Source organism: Rattus rattus, chromosome 16, assembly GCF_011064425.1.
Source record: "Rattus rattus isolate New Zealand chromosome 16, Rrattus_CSIRO_v1, whole genome shotgun sequence".
In the NCBI taxonomy this organism is placed as follows: domain Eukaryota; kingdom Metazoa; phylum Chordata; class Mammalia; order Rodentia; family Muridae; genus Rattus; species Rattus rattus.
In genome coordinates this window covers 30240090-30263156 of record NC_046169.1, presented here as the reverse complement: position 1 = coordinate 30263156, position 23067 = coordinate 30240090, and the positions used below count along the sequence as shown (strand labels likewise).

General features: G+C 46.8%; 1 protein-coding gene across 6 annotated transcripts in view; it reads right to left on the bottom strand.

Moving 5' to 3' along the window:
* Positions 1 to 23067, bottom strand: part of Clip1 (CAP-Gly domain containing linker protein 1) — a 77499-nt gene that overhangs the window by 21672 nt on the left and 32760 nt on the right. For all 6 annotated transcript variants that reach the window (XM_032887165.1, XM_032887164.1, XM_032887168.1 and 3 more), the window contains 6 exons: positions 22704 to 22860; positions 19444 to 19609; positions 19123 to 19338; positions 13502 to 13618; positions 11560 to 11666; positions 5276 to 5396 (listed from right to left, as the gene is read on the bottom strand). In XM_032887165.1, coding sequence (XP_032743056.1) covers positions 5276 to 5396; positions 11560 to 11666; positions 13502 to 13618; positions 19123 to 19338; positions 19444 to 19609; positions 22704 to 22860 — 884 coding nt within the window. The remainder of the gene's footprint in view (positions 1 to 5275; positions 5397 to 11559; positions 11667 to 13501; positions 13619 to 19122; positions 19339 to 19443; positions 19610 to 22703; positions 22861 to 23067) is intronic.

The following is a 23067-nucleotide window of genomic DNA, read 5'->3' as shown; positions in this document are numbered from 1 at the left end:
GTTCCCCTCTGAAGTTCTAAGACTTTTTTGGAACGAAAAAGAGGTAGTGGTTGTACAGCATAAAGTAATGCCACGGCACTGCACGCTAAGAGTGTTTAAAACCGGAAGTGATGCACACGCAAACACGTCTGTGCACGCACAGACATGAGCCAACATGGAACAGCAAGCAAACCACTCAGAGCATCAGGCAGGAGGCCTGCTGTGAGCACAGTCTATGCCGTGAGCACGGTCTACGCCGTGAGCACGGTCTACGCCGTGAGCACGGTCTACGCCGTGAGCACGGTCTACACCGTGAGCACGGTCTATGCTCTTATACTAAGAGTCACAACTTCTGAGTCACGTCTGTCAGGACTGCTAAACAAAACCATCTCACTTGGTTCTACCTAACACATTCCACCTTAAAAGAGGTCCGTGCTGCTGGGAGGCTCCGATGGTGGAGGAGCTTTGCTGAGCAAGGCTAGTGACCTGGTCCTCCAAATGTCTGACATGGAACGCACAACTGCAGTCACATAAACACATCCTGTACACAAACACATGTGCACACAGTAATGTTTTATACGTATGCTAGTAATAATGATAATGGTAATAATTTTGAAAGCTTAAAAGACCATGTACTTTGCTACTGATGCCAGATACACCCTAGGGCCAGTAACAATCCTAAATGACCCGGGCTGTTGTCCCTCTTCTCATGTAAATAAAAAACCACACACACAAAGGAAGACTCAAGAAAGAACTTTAGGATTGGGAAGATGGTTCGTGGGGAAAGGCATTTGCTGCCAAGCCAGATAACAGATGAGAGAAGATAACTGACTACATGTAGAGGTCAAAGGAGAATCTGAGGGAGTCAGTTACATACATAGTAAATAATAAATAAACATTTTAAAGTTATATATCTATGTAATATATATATATGTAATATACATGTAATATATATATTACATGTATGTCCATGTACCACACGAGTGCCTGATGCCCACAGAGGTTAGTTGTGAGCCATTACGTGGGCACTGGGACTAGAACCTGTGCAGTAGCAGCAAGCGCTCTAAACTGCTGAGCCATCTCTTTAGCCCCTCCCCCTTTTATGTGAGAATTTTGATTGGGGGAAACCATCTAACAGCACTGGCACAGCAAGCTGCAGAGGGGTTGGAGCTGTACTTCTGACCAAGCCAGCTCCTTTCCAGGTCTGTAGACAGCCACAGTAAGTGTCCGGCTGTCGGGACCCCTCCTCACCTCCGGAGCCTGACAGCTGCAGCCTAGCGTAGCAAACAGGACTTCTGGCTCCATGCCACGCCCACACCAATCACGTCCTGCTCCTTAGCATCTCCTTCCACCACTGCTCCCTACCCACTTCCAGGGTCTCACGTAGCCCACGCTGGCCTCGAACTCACTATCCCCGGGAGGATGACGTAAGCTCCTATCTCCTCTCTCCACCTCTCCAGTGCTAGGTTCATAATCAGGCACCACTATACCCAGCTTCAGAATTTCCTCACTGCCTTCTATTTTCTAAGAAAATAAAGAGGAAATATTCTACAAAACCACTGTCCAGGAGGCAGGGATTCCTCTAATTCAAAACAGCCAGCCTTGTTCTGAAGCCTCTTGAGAATTTGGTTTAAAAATTCTGGCAATGATTCATCCTGAGAATGTGAAAAGGACAAGCAGGAAGTGAATAGTTGTCAAATAAAGAAGGCCTCCCAGAGGAAGTTAAGCTTCCTTCCCAGAGACTCCAGTGAGGACCTTGGGGTGCAGACATATTTTGGGATGTCTTGGGATTTATAAGCAAATAAACATGTGAAACAGAAAAAAAAAATAGCAGCAGAGCTCAGAGCACACCCCCACACACACACACACACAACAGTCGGGCACTGGGCTTGAACCCAGAGCCTCCCGCATCAGAGATGAACGCTTTACCACTGAGCGACGCCCACGGCCTACGAGTACTTTCATAAGATGCGGTGGCCCCAAGTCCCACATTCCTGGCTCACAGTTTTGTCTGGTTTCTAGTCCTTAAAAGAGTGGACACTAAATAGGCGAAGACGTTTCATCCTGAGCAGGGCAGCAGCAGGGAACAGGTCCTAAGGCACAGCCACCCTTCTCATCTCCGTGGGAAGCCCTCAGCTTGTCTCTAGGAGCCCCTGCTTCCTCACCTGTACGACTTTTGGTCTCAGAGGAAGGTCAGGGCCCTACAAAAGCAGTGGTGACGCATCTCAGTGAGTGCCCAAAGAGTAACAATATTGCAACCATTGTAACCAGGCCTGGGTCAGACCTTAACCTAACCCTATCAGCCTAGCCTTCGCTACTTTAAGAACAAAAGTAGCTAAATATAGCAATACAACTGAAGCTCTTTATTTTAAAATAGCATTTCTGCCAAACACTGTAGCTGTCATATAGCGCTCTCGCTCTCTCTCTCTCTCTCTCTCTCTCTCTCTCTCTCTCTCTCTCTCTCTCTCTCTCTCTCCCCTCTCCCCCTTCCTCCCCTCTCCCTTTGCTTTTGAGGTACTAGAGACTAAGCTTGAGGCCTCAGGCATGCCAGGCAACGCTCTGTATCCCTGACCTACGGCCATAGTTCATTTATAATAATTTCTAACAGAGGCTTGACTAATGCAAAAAGATGTAGATTTTAGATTTTATCCCCGACACTTAAAAAAGAGTCAGGAGTCAGACAAGTTCATTAATCTTTGACATAAGGTTGGTTGTAAGCCCTTCTCTATATGTATACATGAATGGATGATGATGGATACATGGATTATTGAGACAGGGTCTTGCTGTGTAGTCAGGCTGGCCTGGAACCATGTGGCCTGGGATGGACTCAAACTTGGAATTTAGCCTCCCAGGTACCATGATTACTAGGATTATAGGTGTGAGCTACCACACCTAGCTGAATTATTCTAAGTGGGTGGTTTTCTCCATTGCAGAGTGATCTGTAATCTTTCCTGGTTATTATTATCATCATTTTTTGTACTGTCTAGTCCTTTTTTTTTTCTTTAAGACAAAGTTTCTCTGTGTAGTCCTTGCTGTCTTGGAACTTGCTCTGTAGACCAGGCTGGCCTTGAACTCAGAGATCTACCTGCCTCTGCCTCCTAAGCGCTGGGATTAAAGGTGTGTGCCACCACTTCCTGGCTAGTATCCCATATTTTAATAAACTCCATAGTCAGGGCTGTGGCTGTCACTCAGTTGGTACAGCCCTTGCCTCACATGTATAAGGCCCTAGGTCTGACCCTCAGTTTAAAGGGGAAAAAAGGGTGAAAGTGCCCAGCACCAACACTATCATGTTTTAGTCGGCATCTACTTGTATTTTGTAAACGAAATATAAATGACAATGACCTAAAAGTGGCATAAGAAGCAACTTTTTGGTTGGTTGTTTTAAAGGCAAGGTCTCTTCTATAGCCCACTTTAGCCTTGAATTGACCATTGTAGGTCTGGGTGGTCTCAAAGTAACTGTGTGGCCAAGGCTGGTCTGGAACTCCTGATCCTCATGCTCCCACGCCCCTCCCCCCATGTGCTGAGATGACAGGCTCATGTCACCATCCCAGGGTCCACACTTTGAAAGGAAGATGCTTTCAGAGTTGTGGCTTCTAACTCCCAGAAGAAAGACTATTTGAAGCGTTGACCACAAAGCCTTTTCAGTAGACAGCTAAGGGAGCTGCTAAGCTAGAGGGGCGCTTTGAAAAGCTCTGCCAAGAGTCAGGAGGTCTCCTCAGCCCCTTCAAGCTCTGAGTAAGACACAGGGAATATAATTAGTCCAGCTGAGATCACAGCACAAGAGGACAGAGCAACCTCTCTGCAGGTCCTCCAGATGGAGTCCACAGTCTCCACCTGAGGTATTCAAAGACCTCGGAAAAACAAAAGGCAAAAGAGAAGCCAACCGAGACAGACTGAGCATTTAACTCAAATCCGCCTCTTCCGGTCCTTGGGCCAGCCTGCGACATTCCAGCTACGTCAGAGGGAAAATTCTTCTTCAGTTCTACTTTTCATGAACTCAGATTTCTCCCAAGCTGATCAAAGGAATCCACACTGACCCTGCTTAAGTCAACTCACTTTGATCCTGTCCCAAGCCCAAGCGACATGACAAATGTTGGACACTGTCACCAGAGGATGAACAAATTACTAGCTTCTCTGTGCCCCATCTTCTGCCACAGGGACAAGAGTGTTGTCATACGGAACTGTGATGGGGACAGATCACCACAGTCACCTGTGTGCCAGCATCACCTGGAGCTGGGAGTCGGTAGCATTTCCTCTATGACATGAGGAAAGGGGGGGAAACAATAATAAAAATTGAGAAGTCTGACATAAACTCTTGACATGGTGACTTTCCCAGTACTTGGGAGGTGGCAGCTGGAGGACTACTCTGGGTTTGAAGCCAGCTTCTACTGAAGGGTGAGTTCCAGGCAACCAATGATATCCTGCCCCCAAAAAACAAAAAGAAAAAGCCGGTGTTTTCACCACAAACTGCTCCATCTTGATGAAAATGAAGAGCTGTGACTTTAGGTTACTCTGCTAGTCACGGCCAGTGTTTATAGCAGGCAATAGAACGTTCCCGTTCCCGTGCAGAGCGAGCATAAACGGCTCAAAATCCCAGCAGCTGCTCAGGGTCAGATGCGAGCGACATTTTGATTCAGGAGTTAGAAAAGTGTCGAAAGCAGAACACGGCATCATTTACAATCCCTTCTGTCCCCGTGTTTAAGCACGATTTCCGTCGGAGAAGTCTGCGACACACATCTCGGCAAGCAGGCTGTGATGCACTCTCATTAGAACCCACACTCCACAGATCAACACACATACATTCACAGGTCTGTCGGCAAGATGCTGTGTCTTTAAATTTAAAGAGAGTCGTCGTTCTCTTCAGAATCACCCGGTAACCCTCACACAAACCGTACTCTTAGAATCCGTATCCTGAAAACCAATTCAGTGAAAGAGGGAGGAAAAATCTTAAGAGGAAAATATTTTGGAATCAAAGCTGTGGTAGGGAGAAGATCCTGCTTGGTTCCTCTCGTTTAAATGCAGTTAGGACAGTATCGATCAATTAAGAACCTTTCTAGCTGCCTGTAAGGTCTGGTGCTGGTGTGGCTAGTGTGTGTGACAGGACAGTGGAACTGTCATGTCGCTCCGACCCTAAGTTCTACAGCAGCGTGCTCCCTGGAAGCAGAGAGATACACGAGCCATCTCATGGGAAACAACTCCGTCACACAGAGCAGATCTGAGTAGCCTCCGGGAAGACGGCAAGAACAGGCGATACCAGCACCCCTGATCCACAAGTCCCCACTGAAGGGCCACTGACCTTTTGATGACTTGTGACTTCGTCCCGCGTCCTCCCCAGCTCCTCGGCAAGTTTGACGTTCTCTTCCTGCAGTGCTGAAAGATGCTGGGACTTCTGAGCTGCTGCCTGCTTTAGGGTTTCTCTGCAAGGACAGTGAGTGCAGGGTTACCATAGAAACAAGACAAGCAAGGAAACTGTGGGAGACAACAGCTTCACGGCACTGAGGAAAATAGATCTGGGTCACGTGCCCGATAAGATCTATAACAACAAGAGACCCGCTTAGCTGTAGGAAGGAGAGGGCACATGTTTTAACCTCTCAAAAAGAGATTGGCTGTCCACCATTATGACACTTTAAAATACCCAATAAACACTATCTCTACCCTAGTACTATCCCTACTGCCCACACCCCCCACAAAAAGCAAATTTTGCTGTAAAATAAACGACAAATTCATAGTATAGCCTTCATCTACAGGAAAATTTGTTAGTTATACTAAACCCACTATGGCGACGGTGATGTAATTTGCCACCAAAGCACTTTGTTCTAAAGGCATACATAAGTCTTTTAAGCTAATTTTCTCTCGATGGAGTAAAAACCCAGTGATCCATGAGTGTCAGGTGCTAGCGTGAATCTGAGTATATTTTTAGGACAATGGGAAGTGAAATGCCCAAAGGGATTTTTTTTCCCAAAGTAAATAGGAGTGGATGGCTTCTTTCTACAATGCTACTTGTTAGTTAAAAGCAAATGAGCATAACACAGCTTGCCAGCTAATCGGCAACATACACGCCACAAACAATAAGGTAGATCTATGTTTCAGATATTTTCTTCTTATTAAAATTAATCCAGGGGATAGGGGAAGGAACTGCATGAAGGGGGTACCAGGAAGAGGCGGGGCAGCGATTGGGATGTAAAATGAATAAATAAATAAATAAATAAATAAATAAATAAATTAGTGGGGAAAAATAATAATAAATAAACTTTAAAAGATTAATCAAATATACATTCCGAACTATTATCATTTACATATGGCTGTTCAAAATATTTTTACTTAATCACTAGATTCTAGTTTTCTGCCATGGGAGGTTTGAAGCATACTGAATTTTAAGTAGGTCTGTGATGGGTAAACTTTACTTAGCAAGCTGTCATCTGTGGCTGGAGTCGGAATCCAGTCATCTGGGGATGACTCCATCTGTCAATGCATGAACACATCTATTTTTAACTTCAATTGTCTAATGGGTGGCAGTGCTTGGCATATTCGATTTCTCAATCTTTAATCCTCCACCTACCCATGACATACCCCATGATGACCTCATGAAGATTTAGGGATGTACAACAATGCCAAGCAACCAGAGCTTCCAGGGACTAAGCCACTACCTAAAGACTATACATGGACTGACCCTGGACTCTGACCTCATAGGTAGCAATGAATATCCTAGTAAGAGCACCAGTGGAAGGGGCCCTGGGTCCTGCTAAGACTGAACCCCCAGTGAACTAGACTGTTGGGGGAGGGTGGGGGGAACACCCATAAGGAAGGGGAGGGGGGGGATGTTTGCCCGGAAACCGGGAAAGGAATAACACTTTCAAATGTATATAAGAAATATTCAAGTTAATAAAAAAAAAAAAAAAAAAAAGATTTAGGGGAGTGAATCTAAACAAAAACTCTCTTAGCACACTCAATTCGACTTTTACAGAGATGAGTATTTAAGTAAGAACAGAAAAACAGAGAAAAGCTAAAAGTAATGATTTTAATTGTGGATCCATAGACCTATCTGCCCACTCGCATAACAGATATCATCAGTTTTTGCCCATTTAACACCAACCTAGATATGCCTGGGAAAGAGCCCGACTGAAGACCTGCCTTCGTCAGTCTGGCCTGCACACATGTCTGTGGGGCATTAACTGTTGACTGATGGGGGATCCCAGCCCACCATGGGTGGCAGGAGGTGGCTGTGTAGAGAGCCAAGCACAAGCCTGCGAGTGAGCAGTAAGCACAGCGTCCCTCGTTGCTCTCTGCTTCAGTCCCTGTCCTGGGTTCCTGCCCTCACAGACTGTGACCTGAAGGCAAATAAACCCTTTCTTCCCCAAGGTGCATTTGGTTGTGGTATTTATCACAGCAGCAGGAAAGCAAGCTAGAATGGATAAACACACACGCACCACGTATGTAATTCACTGAATTTCTAAAGTCCATTAACCCTTGACAAATCAGAAGATTTTTCTTGCAATGAAACCCCCAACTTAAATATAGTATTTCTCAGGTTTCACTGCCTTCACAGAACGTTTCTGTCTGCTGATACAAGGTCTCGCTATGCTTTGAAAGCTGGCCTTGAACTTGAGCTCTTCCTGCCTTGGCCTCCGCTGTGCTGGGATTACAGTGTGTGCCACCACATCTGGCCAGCCTGCCTCTTTAAACACATTTTCTCTCATCACATATACACAGTGTTTAGGATTACAAGCTTTGAAAATGCTGGGTGAGAGAACATACAGTGAGGCTCTGCGCAGTGGCAAGCGCCTTTAACCTCAGCAGTCAGGAGGAGGCAGGTGAATCTCTGCAAGCCTGGGGCAAGCCTGGGGCAAGCCTGCTCTACACAGCAAGTTCTAGGACAGTCAGGGCTGGAGATCTTGTCTCTTTTTTTTTTTTTGGTTCTTTTTTTTTTGAGCTGGGGACCCAACCAGGGCCTTATGCTTCCTAGGCAAGCGCTCTACCACTGAGCTAAATCCCCAACCCCGAGATCTTGTCTCAAAAGAGCAAACACAAAACAGATTATAATATAGTATGATGTGTGTGTGTGTGTGTGTGTGTGTGTGTGTGTGTGTGTGTGTGTGTTAAGAAGAGCATACTGTGAGCCAGAGGTATGGACCAGTGATTTAGCACTTGCTTAGTACCACCCACTTAAAAAATACTGCAGTAAAAAAATTCAAACAAGAAGCCAAAATCATGGCCGCTGGGGCTCGGCAGGTAAAGCGCTTGCCACACAAGTCTTATGACTCAGGGTTCGAACCCCAGAAATCATGTAAAGGTAGAGGAAGAGAACCGATTCCACAGAGCTGAGTTCCATCTCAAATACAAGAAACAAACATTTCTAACAACTGTGTGAGTGTGAGTTCATTCATGGGTCCATATGCAAGTGTGTGCGTAGTGTGAGTGTGAATGAGTGTGAGTTCGTTCATGGATCCATATGCAAGTGTGTGCCTAGCATGAATGAGTGAGTGTGAGTTCGTTCATGGGCACACATGCAAGTGTGTGCCTAGTATGAGTGAGTGAGTGTGAGTTCGTTCATGGGTACACATGCCTACACGTGAAGGCCAGAGGCCCGCACTAGTGTCTTCTTCAATCTTTCCACCTTACTTGATGACACACGTTCTCTCACTGGGCCTGCAGCTCCAGGATCTGCGAGCCCGGCACCAGTGAGGCCCAGGACTCTTCCCCTTGCTCTCCCCAGCACCGACCGGCACTATGGGTGCCGCAGCCACATCGGTCATTGCACGGGTGCTAGAGATCATGAGTGACACCCTATGACCGCATAGCAAGCATTTCCCAACCAAGCCATTTCTCAGCCATCCTAACCAATCCTAAAACTGCTTTTCTTTTTTTTTTTTTTAAACAGGACAAGATATCTTAAAACAGAAAACATTCCCTAGCTTAAAAACGAGAGACAGAATAAACATTGCTGATACTAACTTACATTTTACTCATAGGTTTATTAAGTTAAATATAGTCCAGAGAAGTTGGACTGTTTGGCAGTTCTTCTAAGAGAGAAAGTCACACGGCAATGGGAAAACACTTCATTATGGCTCTCCTGCTGAAATTAGGAGCTGGCTAACCAAGAAAGATCAAAGGCACTCTTGAAGGACTCTAGTAGGGAGCATGGAGAACACTCCTCACAAGTGCTAGTTTCCAGCTACAAGAACAGTGGCCGTGAAAGGGAGTCCATCAGGACAGTGCGGCTCTTCTAGTTCCACTGTTCCTCTAGGTGGCATTACTCTATCCGGTAAGGACAAACACCACAGCTCTGGAGAGCATGGCTACCGAGTACGCCCATCGCACAGACACACACACAGACACACACACACAGACACACACACACACACACGGATACACACAGACACAGACACACCAAGACACACAGACACACAAAGACACACAGACACAGACACACAAAGACATATACACAGATACAGACACACACACAGACACACACACACACACACACACACGGGGACACACACACATAGACACACAAAGACACAGACACAGAGACACAGACACACACAAAGACACACACACACACGGAGACACATGGACACAGAAAGACACAGACACACCCAGAGACACACACACAGGGACACACACACAGAGACACACACAGACACACACACAGAGACACACGCAACTGTTCATGCTCTAGCTTTTGGCACTGAAGAATGCAACTACAGAATGCCCAACAACCCAGGAAGTACCATTCCCACCACACAGCCCTTTGAAAGCAGATGTCCTTGCCTTGAAATGTGGTCAAGACTAGGGCAGAAGACAGAGTCACAGGCCAGGGCTTTTCGCCAACCCCCCAGGACTCCTTCCACCAGTTTCTATGGGAAGTTAAATTCTAGCCATGGGGTGCCTTGTCACTGACAGGAAGGGGAATTTCCTCAGGCCTGGTGGGCACAAAGAATCTAAAGCGGCCCTGGCACAGGGCCTGCTTCTCTGTCATTCAACAACTTCTTCCCTCAGGGAAGTATCAGAGGGAAGATAGGCCAGCATCTCTGTGACAGTGGCTGGCACCACTGTCTCTTCCTCCCACTCCGTCCACAGGCATGGGGCAGGACAAAAAGACAACGTGTGTGTGTGTGTGTGTGTGTGTGTGTGTGTGTGTGTGTGTGTGTGTGTGTGTGTGATGGTGAGATGGCTGACCTGGAATTTACAGTCATGCTCCTGCCTCTGTCTCCTGACTTCAGGGATTACAGGCACACACCGCCACATCCAGCTGTAAAGATCACCTCTCGCCACTCGCCTCAGACTCAGGGCTCACGTGCTAAGCGCACACTTTACAGCTGCACTGAGCCAGAGTTTGCCTCTTTATGGGTAATGGCACCACACTGGGAAGGGTGATGGGACGTGATGGGCACTCACTGAAGGACGAGTCCTATGGAATCAGTGTGGAATGAGAATGCTCTCTTGGTGAGATCCACTGTGGCTCTGCCCCCTACCATACCCCGTCCTCTAGAACCTAATGTGGCCCCAGAGAGCTTAGGAGTAACACTATAGCAATGGGAGGCCTGTGACGCAAATGAACTAGTCACCTCGGTGGCCCACACTCCAGGCAGCATAACTACTTGTGTCACAGAGCAAAGATTTGCTTCAGCTCTTCTTGAGTGAACTAACTAAAACGTTAGTTTGTGTTTGCTACATACATTCTTATCCACGTGTGTGAATGTGTGTGTGCAAGTGTGTATGTGAGTATGTGTGCACATGTGGGTGGAGGCTAGAGGTGGACACCGGGCGTCGTCCTCTGTCACTCCCTGCTGTATATATTTGGACACAGGGTCTCTCCTCAGCCTGGACCTCACTCTTTCAGCTACCTTAGATGTTCAGTCAACTGCAGGGTGGCTCCTGTCTCTGCCCTGAAGCCCTGGAGTTATAAATATACACCACCATCTTCAGTGTGTTAGGTAGGTGCTTGGAATTTCTACGCAGGTTCTCAGTTTTTCCCAGCAAGCACTTGATAAATGGAGCTATAGCCCAGGCTAGCCTCTAACTCACAGTAGTTACCCTGTCTCAGACTCCTGTACTTGGGATTATAGGCATATGCTACCACACCTGACTTTTTTTCTATTAGAAAAAGTTTTGAAGGATTCATTTTGATATTTTTAGTTAATTACATTTGAGGCAGGGTGTGTCTGTGCGACCCTAGTTGTCCTGGAACTTGATAGGTAAACCAGGCTGGTCCTGAATTCACAGAGATCCATCCACCTGCCTCAGCCTCCCAAGTGCTAGAATGAAAGGAAAGCAGGCCCCACCACGTCCAGCTTTTGAAGGACCAGCTATGACATAAACATTCAAACTTAACTCTAGTTCATGGCCGGCCATATAGTTATATAGCTTTACAAAGCCACAATGGACTAACTCCATGGCTCCTACTTCAGCAGCCAGCCCAGTTCCCCTTGACCCTCAACTTCGCTGTGGTTCTAAGGGTGGCTCCTGAATCCGCCCAGGGGGAATGCATTTTGGGAGAGGGACAGCTATTTTCTAAACGTTTCAGATAATTGTTTTCCTTTCAAAACTTGAAAATCCCCTCAAAAGAGACAAACTTACATTTCCTTCTTGAATTCTTCCATTTTTTGGTTCTCTTCGTTCAGAAGTTCTTTTGACTTGTTCAGCTCTTCCACAGTTTTCAAGTTGTTTTCCTTAAGTGTGTCCAACTTAAAGACCAAGAGGAAAAAGAAATTGATGAAATTATTTCATTTTTTGATGACATGGCTGGATAAATTGTTCACAAAAACATGCAGTTAAAAATAGATGAGATTAGTCATGTGTAAGAGAAGCGGCGGGGAGCGTCATCTGGAGAAGAAACTACAAATAGTTTGATTATGAGCCCCTCCTTCGGCCTTCATCTCCTGACCACCTGGCCACGATGCCCACCTAAACGGCTAGTGTGTGTTAAACCAGGAGCTTTCCTTCCTCATGTGTGCTTTTGTTTGTTTGGTTACCTCCCCCGCACCCCCTCCACCAGGCTGTCTGGCTTTGATTTTTTTTTTTTAAATTCTCAGTATTTTCTCCTGAGGTTGCCGTTCAAAACAGCCCGTCTTCAAAAAGCAAGAACTAACTTGTCAAATGTCGACATTATCAAGGATCGGTCTTTGCAATCCGACTAAAAAAAGCCCTTTTCCCTCCTCACTGATTAGTAATACAGGAGATGATCTTTCCAAAGACAGTTCTGAACTTACGAAGCTCATTTATTTGAATCAACCATTTGTCAATTGGGGGTAGGGGGAAATATTTAATCCATCTGCCATTTCTATGAAGAGGAAGAAGCCAGGAAGTGAGAGTGAAGGCTACTCATACACATCCCTGCCGCTGTCCAGCAGCCCTCTTAAAGCCTGCCCTCTAGCGGGAAAGTCAGGCATTTCATGAATGAATCAGGAGCTCTGGCTTCTTACAGGCAGAGGAGGGGCTTGTCACATCATATGCCATCAGCCAGGAATCCAGAAAGTACCACGGTAGTTTGAACATGCCACCTTTTTTTTAATGTCCTTTAATGTCCCAGATTTATGAATGAGGGAAATAAAGCATCGTAATAGGCCCAAGAAACAAACAGCTCATTGACCCTGGGGCCTGGTGACAACAGACTTCCTGAGGAGGACGCAATCCTGCTTGATCCCATCCTCCAGAGAATCTTAATATCTGAGTGTGCGTTCTGTTAATTTTTATTTACCCTAATTACCTCAAAACGCCCGTTTTGCTCTTGCATGAGGAGACCTAGTCTGCTCCTGTCTGTCCCCCTGGCAGTCCCTCCCTTTGAACTACGTTCTGAATGCCTTACTCGCCTCTGACTTTAAAAAGCGCCTGAAACTATATAGACCTTCACATCCCACTTCAGACAGCAGCTCTTCAGGACGGATTTCTGTGAGCTGGGAAGATGGGAACAGGGCATCAGGGGTCCGAAGGGAAATGCTACTTGTAGATGGAACAGAAATAACCCAATGCCACAAACTTGTACCAGCTCTAGAAAGGACTCGTTCAAGAAGACACTAGAGGCTGTAAATACTGAACCAAGCCAAGAAAAAGCCTGTACGAGGGCTGGGAAATGGAGTTTGGTGGCTCCAAATTAGAAGAAAGTTGAGGGGGGAAATGTGTAGGATAAAAAGGAAGGGTATAAAATGTACACAGTGCCACCACAGTAGTTGTCTAAGAACCCACAATAGTAGGGCTTCCGCCCCATCCTTTGGCTTGCTCGTTTGTTTATAGGATCTCATGTAGCCCAGACCAGCCTTGAATTCCTAATTCTTCTGCTGCCACTGCCCAAGGACCAGGCTCATAGGCAAGCATCGCCACACCCAGTGTCACCAGGACGTCTTAAAGTTCAGAGCTACTAAGCAAGCAACACACTCATGGCATGGCGTACATTCAGGCCTAACTTAGATCAAACCTCTTTAAGTCCACACACAAAGACCTTCTCCTGAGTTAAGTGGCTCAACATTCCTTGGCGTCGGTGGACTTTGAACACACACACACAGAAACACTTAAATCTGATTACTTCGCTCTGTAGTTTTGCATTCGTTTGCTTGGTGTCCTCCAAGGAGGCCAGCGTTTCTGTTTTCTCTTTGGTCATCTGTTCCATGATCTGCATGGCGTCTTCTGCAGTCTGAGCAGCCTAAGCACAAGGAGACACAGTGAGGAGAGGAGACGAGACGGGCGCCATCTGGGATGTTCAGAATGCACGGCTGAGGCTGCTCCCAGAGTCCGTGTGGCTAAGCAGCGCGCACACAGGACGAGAGGCATCACCCCAAACCCAGAGTGCACAAACCAGGCCACGAAGGGTCTGCACTGTGAAGGAGAGCAAGGGGAGAGGCCCTTCCCACGGCATCTTTCATGAAGTCAACTCTGAACCATTTCCACACTCTCTCATCCCTCTAAACCTCCAGCTAAGTTCCAAGTTCCACTGACAAGCACGTGCTCATCATTGTGACAGCCTCTCTGGTGATGATGCAGAACGACCCTAATAACTGAACGGCTCTTACGTTCACTGGTGTAAGTACACAAGACTTTTCTCAGCTCAGGGCTTCTGCAGTCACTCAACTTAAGCTAAGAATTTTTCACATAATATAAATTATTTGGGCAATTAGAGCGTGAGGCTCAAGTGTGTCCTGAGAGCGCTGAATGGGAAAAATCTATGAGAGAAATTGAGTCATGGATAGAACTGTGAATAAAAAAGATGTGTGTACGGTAACAAATTCTTCGCTACTAAATATCAAAAATAATCATATAATTATTTAAGACTTTGGGTTACAATTTCATTTGGTGGGTTTGATAACATTCACGAGAATTTGGTACTACACTCGCTCTCCCATCAGCCAAGGAGCGTTCAGTGGGCTCTCCCACCTCCAGAGGGACAGGCACAGTGAGTGAAATAGCACAGGCGACTGTATTTCGGTGAGCACCCTCTAAGGCTGCTCTGAAGCCTACAGGAAACAGTTAACTTCACAGGTTTCAAAGCTTCTCCATAAATGTTTTTAAAAAGGCTTTTTTATTCACAGTTCTCAGGGCTTTTTGAAATGAGGAGAAGTGACTACTACAATTAGACATTCAATAATGAATCAGCCTCTTTGGTTTTAATGAAAAGCTGGACAGGAATGGACACACATGAGGATGGATGGACACACACACGGATGGACACGCACGCACGCACGCGCACACGCACAGCTGGCTTAGTCAGGTGGATTTCCCTAGGTTGCAATGAAGAGAAATCGCCCAAGCCTCTAATGTTAGTGCACAGTTAGTGGGACTCTGGGTGCTCAGTACTCGAACCTCACTTTACCGTGAACGAATGGAGGGTTTCAAGCTCTCTAATTTTAAGGGTTAGCTTGCTCTTGTCTTTCCTCAAAGTCCGGTTTTCGCTTTGGGCTTCTAGGAGGTCGGCTGAAATGTGGCTGTTGGTTTGGGCCAGCTGGCTAATCTCCTTCTGGAGGACGAAGTAGCTCTCTTCCAGCTTCTCCTTCTCCTTCAGCATCTCCTCATTTCTCAGCATCATCTCTCGCTTCTCAGCCAGGAGGTTCTTGTTGTCCTGAAGCACCTCGGCCCTCTCGGTCACGGCCACCTCATGGTTCAGCCGGAGGTCATCCAGGATCTTGGTGAGGCAGCTGTGTAGTTCTTGCAATTCCAACTTGGACTTGGAAAGGGCGGCGAAGTCACTTTTGAGGGTCTCGATGTTGGCCGCGAGCTGAGCCGTCTCTGCGCTCAGAAGTTCCTTTTCCTTAATGATCTCCACCACCTTTTGCTCTGAGTTGGTCTTCTCTTGGGTAAGGGTAAAATTCTCAGTCTGGAGCTGCTCACTACATGTCCTCAGCCCCTGTATCTCTTCCTCTAAGAGCACTATTCTCCCGTGGAGCTTGTTGCTTTCATATAAAGAGCTCTCGCTCTCCTTGGCCCTGGCCTCCTTCTCCAGCATTAACGTCTGTTGGATTTCCCGAATCTCCTCATTTAGTTTCTGACACTCCTCCTGCAGGTTCAGGCCATCCCTCAGCAAGATGTTCTTCTCGCAGCAGCACGATTTCAGCTCGGCGTTCAGGTCCTCCTTGGCCTGCATCATGCTCGTGTGCTCTTTTTCAAGGTTCTTCTTGGCCGTCTGAGCCTCTTTCAGCATCAAGGAGAGGTCGCACTTGCTGCTCGTCAGCTCCTGGTTCTCCTTCTTTCTCTCCTGAAGCTCTTTCTTCAGCGCGTCAATGTTGCCTAGCAGCTTCATCTTCTCCTGCATCACGATCCGTCTGTTTGTGGCCTCCTGGTCGTATTTCCTCTTCAGGTCCCCTATGGTCTTGATGGAACTCTCCCTGTCAGCAAGCAGATCTCCGTTTTGCACCTCCAGGGCTGACTTTTCTTTCAAGAGGCTGTCCTGCTGCTTTTTGAGCCTAGCGACTTTCTGGCAAGCCATCTCCTTCTCAGAGGTCAGGTACGTGATCTTCTCGTTCAGGCTCACCTCGAGACGGGTCACCTCTTCGGAGTGTTTGTTGAGTTTCTCAGTGATGATCCTATTTTCACTTAGCAGTTCCTCTTTCTCCGCCAGGAGCGCTCTCTCGGAGGCCGCCAAGCTCTCCTTCTCGTGGAGAAGCTGGATACACTCCGAGTCCGTGATGGCCCGGCAGGTCTTAATCTCCTCCAGGAGCTTCGTGAGGCTGGCGTTGGACGTCTGCAGCTGTCTCATGTCCAGCTCCGCCTTCCTCAGCGCCTTGGTGGCGCAGTCCAGCTGCGTGCGCAGCGTCTCTGCCTCCGTGCTGAGCAGCTGCTTGACCTGCAGGGTGGCCTCCAGGCTGGCGCTCAGCTTCTCCTGGCCCTGGCGCAGCGTGTCCTTCTCGAACTGCAGGTCCCGGTTACTCTGGAGAAGGTTCTCCCGCTCTGCCTTTAGGGTGAGGCAGGTGTTATCGAGGTTCATCTGCTTCTCGGCGGCTGACTTCTTCTCGGTCGTGAGGTCCTCGATCTCTTGGACCAAGGCCTTCTGGTCCTTGACGAGCTCCTCGTAAGCGCTCTGAAGTTTCTGAATGACGTCGTCCTTGTCTTTGACCAAGACCATGTTCTCCGCAGTGAGCTTCTTGACCTGGCCCTCCAGCTGCTCCTTCTCCGCCCGGGCCTTCTCCGACATGGCCATCAGTTTGTCCTTGCAGAAGCGCAGCTCCTCGATCAGCACCTGCATGCTCACCTTGGAGGCCTCCAGGGAGTCCTTCTCCATGTGCATCTTCAGGAGCTCTTCCTGGGTCACACTGATCTCCTTCAGCAGCTTCTCTCTCTCGACCACCAGAGACTCCTTATCCCGATGCTCCTGCTGATAACGCTTCTCGGCAACCTGCTTTTCCTCGGAGATCCTCTCCTTTTCTAAATGGAGGTTTTCGTTTACTGACCACAGCTTCTGTTGGTCTTCCTGAAGCAAGGTTATCTTGGTCTCCACTTCTATAAGCTTTGATAAAAGAGAACCTTTCTCTAACTTTAAAGCGCTTGCCTCCTGGGCAAAGAGCTGCTTCTCTGACTTCAGACCCCTCAGCTCTTCTGACATCACTTCAATCTCTTTTTTGGCTGACGTTAACAAATAAGTTAGCGACTACAGGGACAAGAGATGGAAAAATGGGAACAACATGAATGAAGCAGACAAATGCAAGCCCAAATAACTTAGCAGGCCTAAACCGCGGAAGTTTAGAGTCCCTACAATAATTCATAAAAATTATCTGAGTAACAAAGGGGTAAGGACTGGAGAACCGGTCAATAAAGGAACAGGACAAAGTAATGAACTTTGCAAAGTGCCCATTCGCTTCCTCTCTTTGAAACTGTGTGGAATCGTGTCTGGAAACGTCCTTGGGTTTCACATTAGGAATGAGTCTCTTTCTTGCTGTCCTGTCAGGTTATTTCTATCTCAGAAAAGATACATAGATTTTTTTTTCCAAAACTATGTCAGGGGCAAAACAAAAAACAAGTGGGTATATTTATATTTTTACAGACGGGCTCTACCAAAGGGAGGGGTAGCAAGGGAAAGACCACCAGTATGTGAGCCCTGACTCAGCAGGAAGGCCAGTCACAGGCTAAGAGTCCCAGTCCCAGTATCACGGACATGCTACTCAGATGCAGACTAATTTCTAGGCCTTGCTGGCTACCATGAAGTGGTTTTTAAATGCCAACTTGTAAGATAAATGAACAATGACTATATTAACATGCCCTCTTCTGCATGGTAGACATGTGACCAGTGAGCTCCTGAGATGCACTGAATCCTCCTAGAGAGCTGAATTCGAAGCTGTGCGAATTTAACTTTGCACAGCCTCATCTAACCAGTGGCTTCTGAACAGAGGGCAGAATTGTGGGTCACTGGGTCACTGGCTCCGTGGCCTCCTGAGGTCTTGTGTAAAGCTCACTGGCTGCATACATAAACCTGTATGAGGGGACACCCTTAGGTCTCGTCAGATCCTTCAGAGTCTGTCATCGGATAGAATCCCAGCATTTCAACCAGAAGGGCTTTACATAAAACCATCAAAGCCGGTGTGGTTCCACAAGCTCCTGGGATGCTGGGGTGTGGTCTACAAAACTGAAGGCTTTCAAGACTGGGTCAATTATGGGAATCATACCCACCATTAAGTGGTGCATCAAGCTGGGACGTGCTTTTGAGAAGAGGGCATGGGAGAAAGTGCTGACAGCATGTGGGGGAGGAGAAAGGAGAGGCTGTCCCCTTCCACTTGACATGTACTATCCCGTTAGTCCTCCTAACTAACAGGACGTGCTGTGGAATTTGTGCTGCTGTTCTTTTTGGTTCCTAGAATTTGATACTAGGGCAGGACAGGTGGGCACTCTACATTTAAGGCAGGTCCCCAGCCTTAACAAGAGGTTTTTAATAGTTTCAAGTTCTCTTTCATAATTTCTTTTTTGTAAACTTGTATACAAACATTTCTCTAATGCATTAAAAAATAAACATTTAAGACAAAAAAATTTGAGCAATAAAAAAGTTAAATAGTCGTAGGAAAGGTAAACTTTACTAAGTTACCACAGTTGAAGAACATATTGGGGTTCAGATACAATCCTGATGCATAAACTGAAATTCCAGGTTCTATTTTCAACTAGTTATTTTCTTGATTTATTTGAACCCGGCTTCCTGGGGACAACCAAAGCCTCCTCCTTCAGAATTCTAATTCTCCCTAACAACCAAAGCCTCCTCCTTCAGAATTCTAATTCTCCCTATAAGACTCTGCTTCTCAGCTGGGCTCCCTCCAGTTCCAGCCCTGCCCACTCGCTTCCCTGGGCCTCTGCCTCCTGCTTTTGTGACATTCGTCTCTTTCCCCACCCTAGCAAGGTGGAGCAAGCTCAGACAAGATGAGAAGAAGGTGCTTTCCCAACAGAGACTCCACTGCGAGCAAGCAGACAGAGGCCAGGCAGAAGTCAGAGGTTGCAACCACTGGGGACAAACAGCACAGGGGGCGGTGATGGCTACACAGTACATTTAGGGAAGAGACCCTGTAGCCATTACCCTCCCCTACAAGGCCAACAGCTGTTACGAAACACTAAAAGCTGCCACAGGAGCAGTCTGCCACTCCGACATGCATGCCCAGGTCCCATTTGCCCCTCAGCCCTCCTGCAGCCTTGATACAGAACCGAGCTAAGGTACAACAAGAGCACATTCTGCCCGGAACCTACTTTGGCTTTGTCAGCCTGGGATTTCAGCTCCTCCATGTCCTGCATTAGGTCTCTGTTGGCCTCCTGGGCAGCCTTCAGTTTATCCTCCGTGTCCACCAGCATCTTCTGGAAGTTCTGCAGGATTTCTTCATGCTTTGTTTTAGTCTCAGAACTGGCTTTTTCATACTTGGCTTTCAGGTCCTGACACTGGTAGTGGCTAGTTTCCATCTTCTTTTCCTGCAGAACCCCAAGGAAGGGGTAAGCCGCCTGGCCACACAGGCCACCTGGCCACATGGTGACTGCCCACCCACTTTGCCAGCAGTCCCCTTCCCTTCTCCTTACCAGTTCCAACAATTTGTTCTCCAGTTCCTTCTTTTCCTCTTCATGTTTTTTGGCTGCTTCCTGTTGACTCTGCTCAGCTTTAAGAGTTACTTCCCTGATACTTTTCTGCAGAAGACTTGCATTTTCATTAGCCTTTGTAAGTTTGAGTTGTAGTTCTTCCACAGACCTAGAATAAGTTTCAACAAAAATTGTCAGATAGTTCTTTTTCTAAAAGAGATTTTTATTTATTTTATATATGTGAGTACACTGTAGCTGTCTTCAGACGCACCGGAAGAGGGCATCAGATCCCATTACAGATGGTTGTGAGCCACCATGTGGTTGCTGGGAACTGAACTCAGGACCTCTGGAAGAGCAGTCAGTGCTCTTAACCACTGAGCCATCTCTCCAGCCCTGTCAGATAGTTCTTCATATATCCATGTGCATATGCTATAATGTACATATAGGTACATGCATGGTCACTGTTTATGTTTTCATGTGTGAGTCCAGGAAATGCACACAGCACAGCACTGCACATGGAGGTCAGACGACAACCTTGGTGCCAGTCCTCACCGTCCACCATGTGTGAGGCAGGGTTTCTCTTTACTGCGTCATGCTGGGAGATCCTCCCGTCTCCACCTCCCCTTCACTGTAGGCTCTCTAGGATTTCCTAGACTCTGGGAATCTAAACTCTAATTCTCCACCCGTGCCTCATTTTATCTGCTGAGCCATCGCCACATCCAGATTCCTTGTGTTTTAAATTGAAGAGTTATAATAGAAATACACTATAAATAACAATTATATCAAAGACTGAAAAATTGATGAGTATATAATTATACCTGAAATCAAGACAAACTTAAAAATGACTTGCCTGAAGAATAACTTTAACAACTGTGATTGTTCTAAATAAATTTAGAGTAACAACTACTATAATTACAAGAGTTTATTAGTTTATGCTAATAGATGGATAAAGGGATATGAGGGAGGTAACTATATTAGGCCAGGTGTGGTGATGCAGGCCTTTCACCCCAGCAAGTGGGAGACAGAGGCAGGTTGATTTCTGGGGCTTCAAGGTCAGTGTGGTCTACACAGCAAGTTCTAAGACAGCCAGAGCGATACAGAGACCCTATATCACATAGCTAGACAGACAGACAGACAGACAGGCAGGCAGGCAAGCAGGCAGGCAGATAGAAATAGGGCTAAAGAGCTGATTCAGCGATTAAGAGCACTGGCCACTCTTCCGAGAACCAAGGTTTGGTTACACACACATGGGAGCTCACAACCATCCGTAACTCCAGTTTGTGGGACTCTGGTGCCCTCTTCTGACCTCTGCAGGTACTGCATGCGCACGGTGCCCTTAAATAATTGTGGGCATTATTAATTAATTATTATTAATGGTTATCTTTTTAACCTAAAAAATGTTAAGAAAGAAAAATAAGTTTCAAACTTTCAGCAGACTGGTTACCAAAAGGTCATTTAAATGCCTTTTGGGAAAAGAGAATACAAAAATTACCGTAATTCTGGCTGCTGGTGAGATGGCTCAGTCAGTAAAGGGTTTGCTTTGCAGGCATGAGGACCTGAACTCAATCCCCAGAACCTATATAAAAAAGCTAGTGTGGTGGCGTGTGCTAATAATCCCAGCTCTAGGGAGGCGGAGACAGGCCAGCCCTGGGGCCTCCAGCCAGCCTAGCCTACTTAGTGAGTTCCAAGGCACCGAGAGGCCCTGTCTTTAACATGGGGGTGGACAGTGCTTAAGGAACGACTTTGGAAGCTGTCCTGCTCCTGCATGTACCTAACACAGATGAAGGGAAGCATGTAACTCCCTGTGGACACAGTGAGAACACGAGACGCTGGCTCAGAATCAGGGCCAGCGAGTGATACAGCAAACAAGCAGACGGTGCCGGCCGTATCTACTATGAAACGCCCTCAGAGGGGCACCTGGAGGCTCTGCACAGTTACTTCTGCAGGTGCCTCCGAGCTAAAGGGACCAAGGCTGCCACTGAAACTGCCAGCCAAGGCAAGGTCACCCACCACCAGGCGATGGTGAACTCACCCACCACCAGGCGACGGCGAACTGCACTGTGTGGGTAAAAGGCTGAGGACAATATAATTTTATAAGCTTTACTTTACGAAATAAAATTCCAACAGTTCTAAAATGTTCTCTAAGACTTTGCCTTGTTAATTAAGTATTGGATTTATAATGACGGCTATGTAAAGGGGGAGGGGAAAAGGCAACAGGAACTTCAGAATAAGCTGGGTGTGGTGGCACGCACCTTAAAACCCAACACTTAGGAAACAGAGGCAAGAAGATCTTGAGTTCCAGGACAGCCAGGACTACATGAGACCCTGTCTCAAAAAAACCAAACAAACTAACCAAAAAGAACCTTAGAATAGAAGACATTATTATTGTTGTCAGGCCTCAAGATAAAAGAAGTTTTAGTACTAGGAAAATCTACGTAAAAGGGCGCCGAGACCAGGTGGCTCAGCCGGGATGCCTCAAGTGAGCCGCAGTTCCTTTTTCTTTAAAATGGGAAGCTAGAAAATATACTCCCTCAGTAGGTGCTTCCTGTCACTGTGTGGAGGAAGTTACAAGCATCTCTAAGGTCCTGTAAAAGATGTCACTGCCATCATGAAACAGGTGCCTTGTCCTCCTGAGTCACCGAAAGGTCTAGAATCCTACTATACTCCTTAACTCTGTCACTCTCAACAAGTTAAGTAGCTTGGAGCTCAATTCAGGAGGCCACACAAGGACTGGGGAAAAAGGCTCGGCAAAATATTTGCTGACGGAGCCTGATGGATACCTAAAGCCCACTGTGGGATAGTAAAAACCACGAGTGACTGACCAACAGCTCATTCAAGGAAGAAGCAAGAGTGTAGCTCCAACCCCCACAAACACACACACACACACACACACACACACACACACACACACACACACACACACACACCCTTAAAAGAAGAAAAACCAGAACAGAAAAGATGGAAACACAACGAGAAAAGGAACCAGGAAGCCTTAAAACAAGACAACCTTGAGCCTTTTGTTTTCCTGGGTTGTTTTGTTTTTGTTTTGTTTTGTTTTGTTTTTGCTATAAGGTGGGATTTCACTATGTAGCCTGGGCTGGCCCAGAACTCACTTTATAGACCAGACTGGTCTCAAACCTCCAGAAATCCACCAGCCTCTCCTCCCAGGCACTGGGACTGTGCCCGTTCAGCAGCCCTGAGCCGACGGTCCCTTATTGCTGAGGGACTCTAACGTGGGCGCGCTTTCCAGCCGTCACACATACCTTTCCTTCAGACGTAATTCGTCATTCATCTTTGTCAGCTGAGAAGAGTTGTCCCCTGACATCTTCATTATTTCTGCAATGTCATTTTCTAACTTTTCCTTTGCCTTTACCAGCTGGTCTTCCCGTTCATCCTTCTCTTTAAATTTTGCCTCCATGTCTGAATATACAGAAAATAGCAATGTCGTGTTAAGAGCAAAAAAAAAATTTTTTTAAATGCATACATACCCTGTACGTATTTGCAGATAGCCATCTCTGCCTGCATGGAAACCACATTCTAGCAGAGGCAGATGATAAATTAAATAAAGAAAGGAACAATGTACTAGAAAGAGGTGGGTGCTAAGAGGAAATCTGGAGGTAGAGAAAG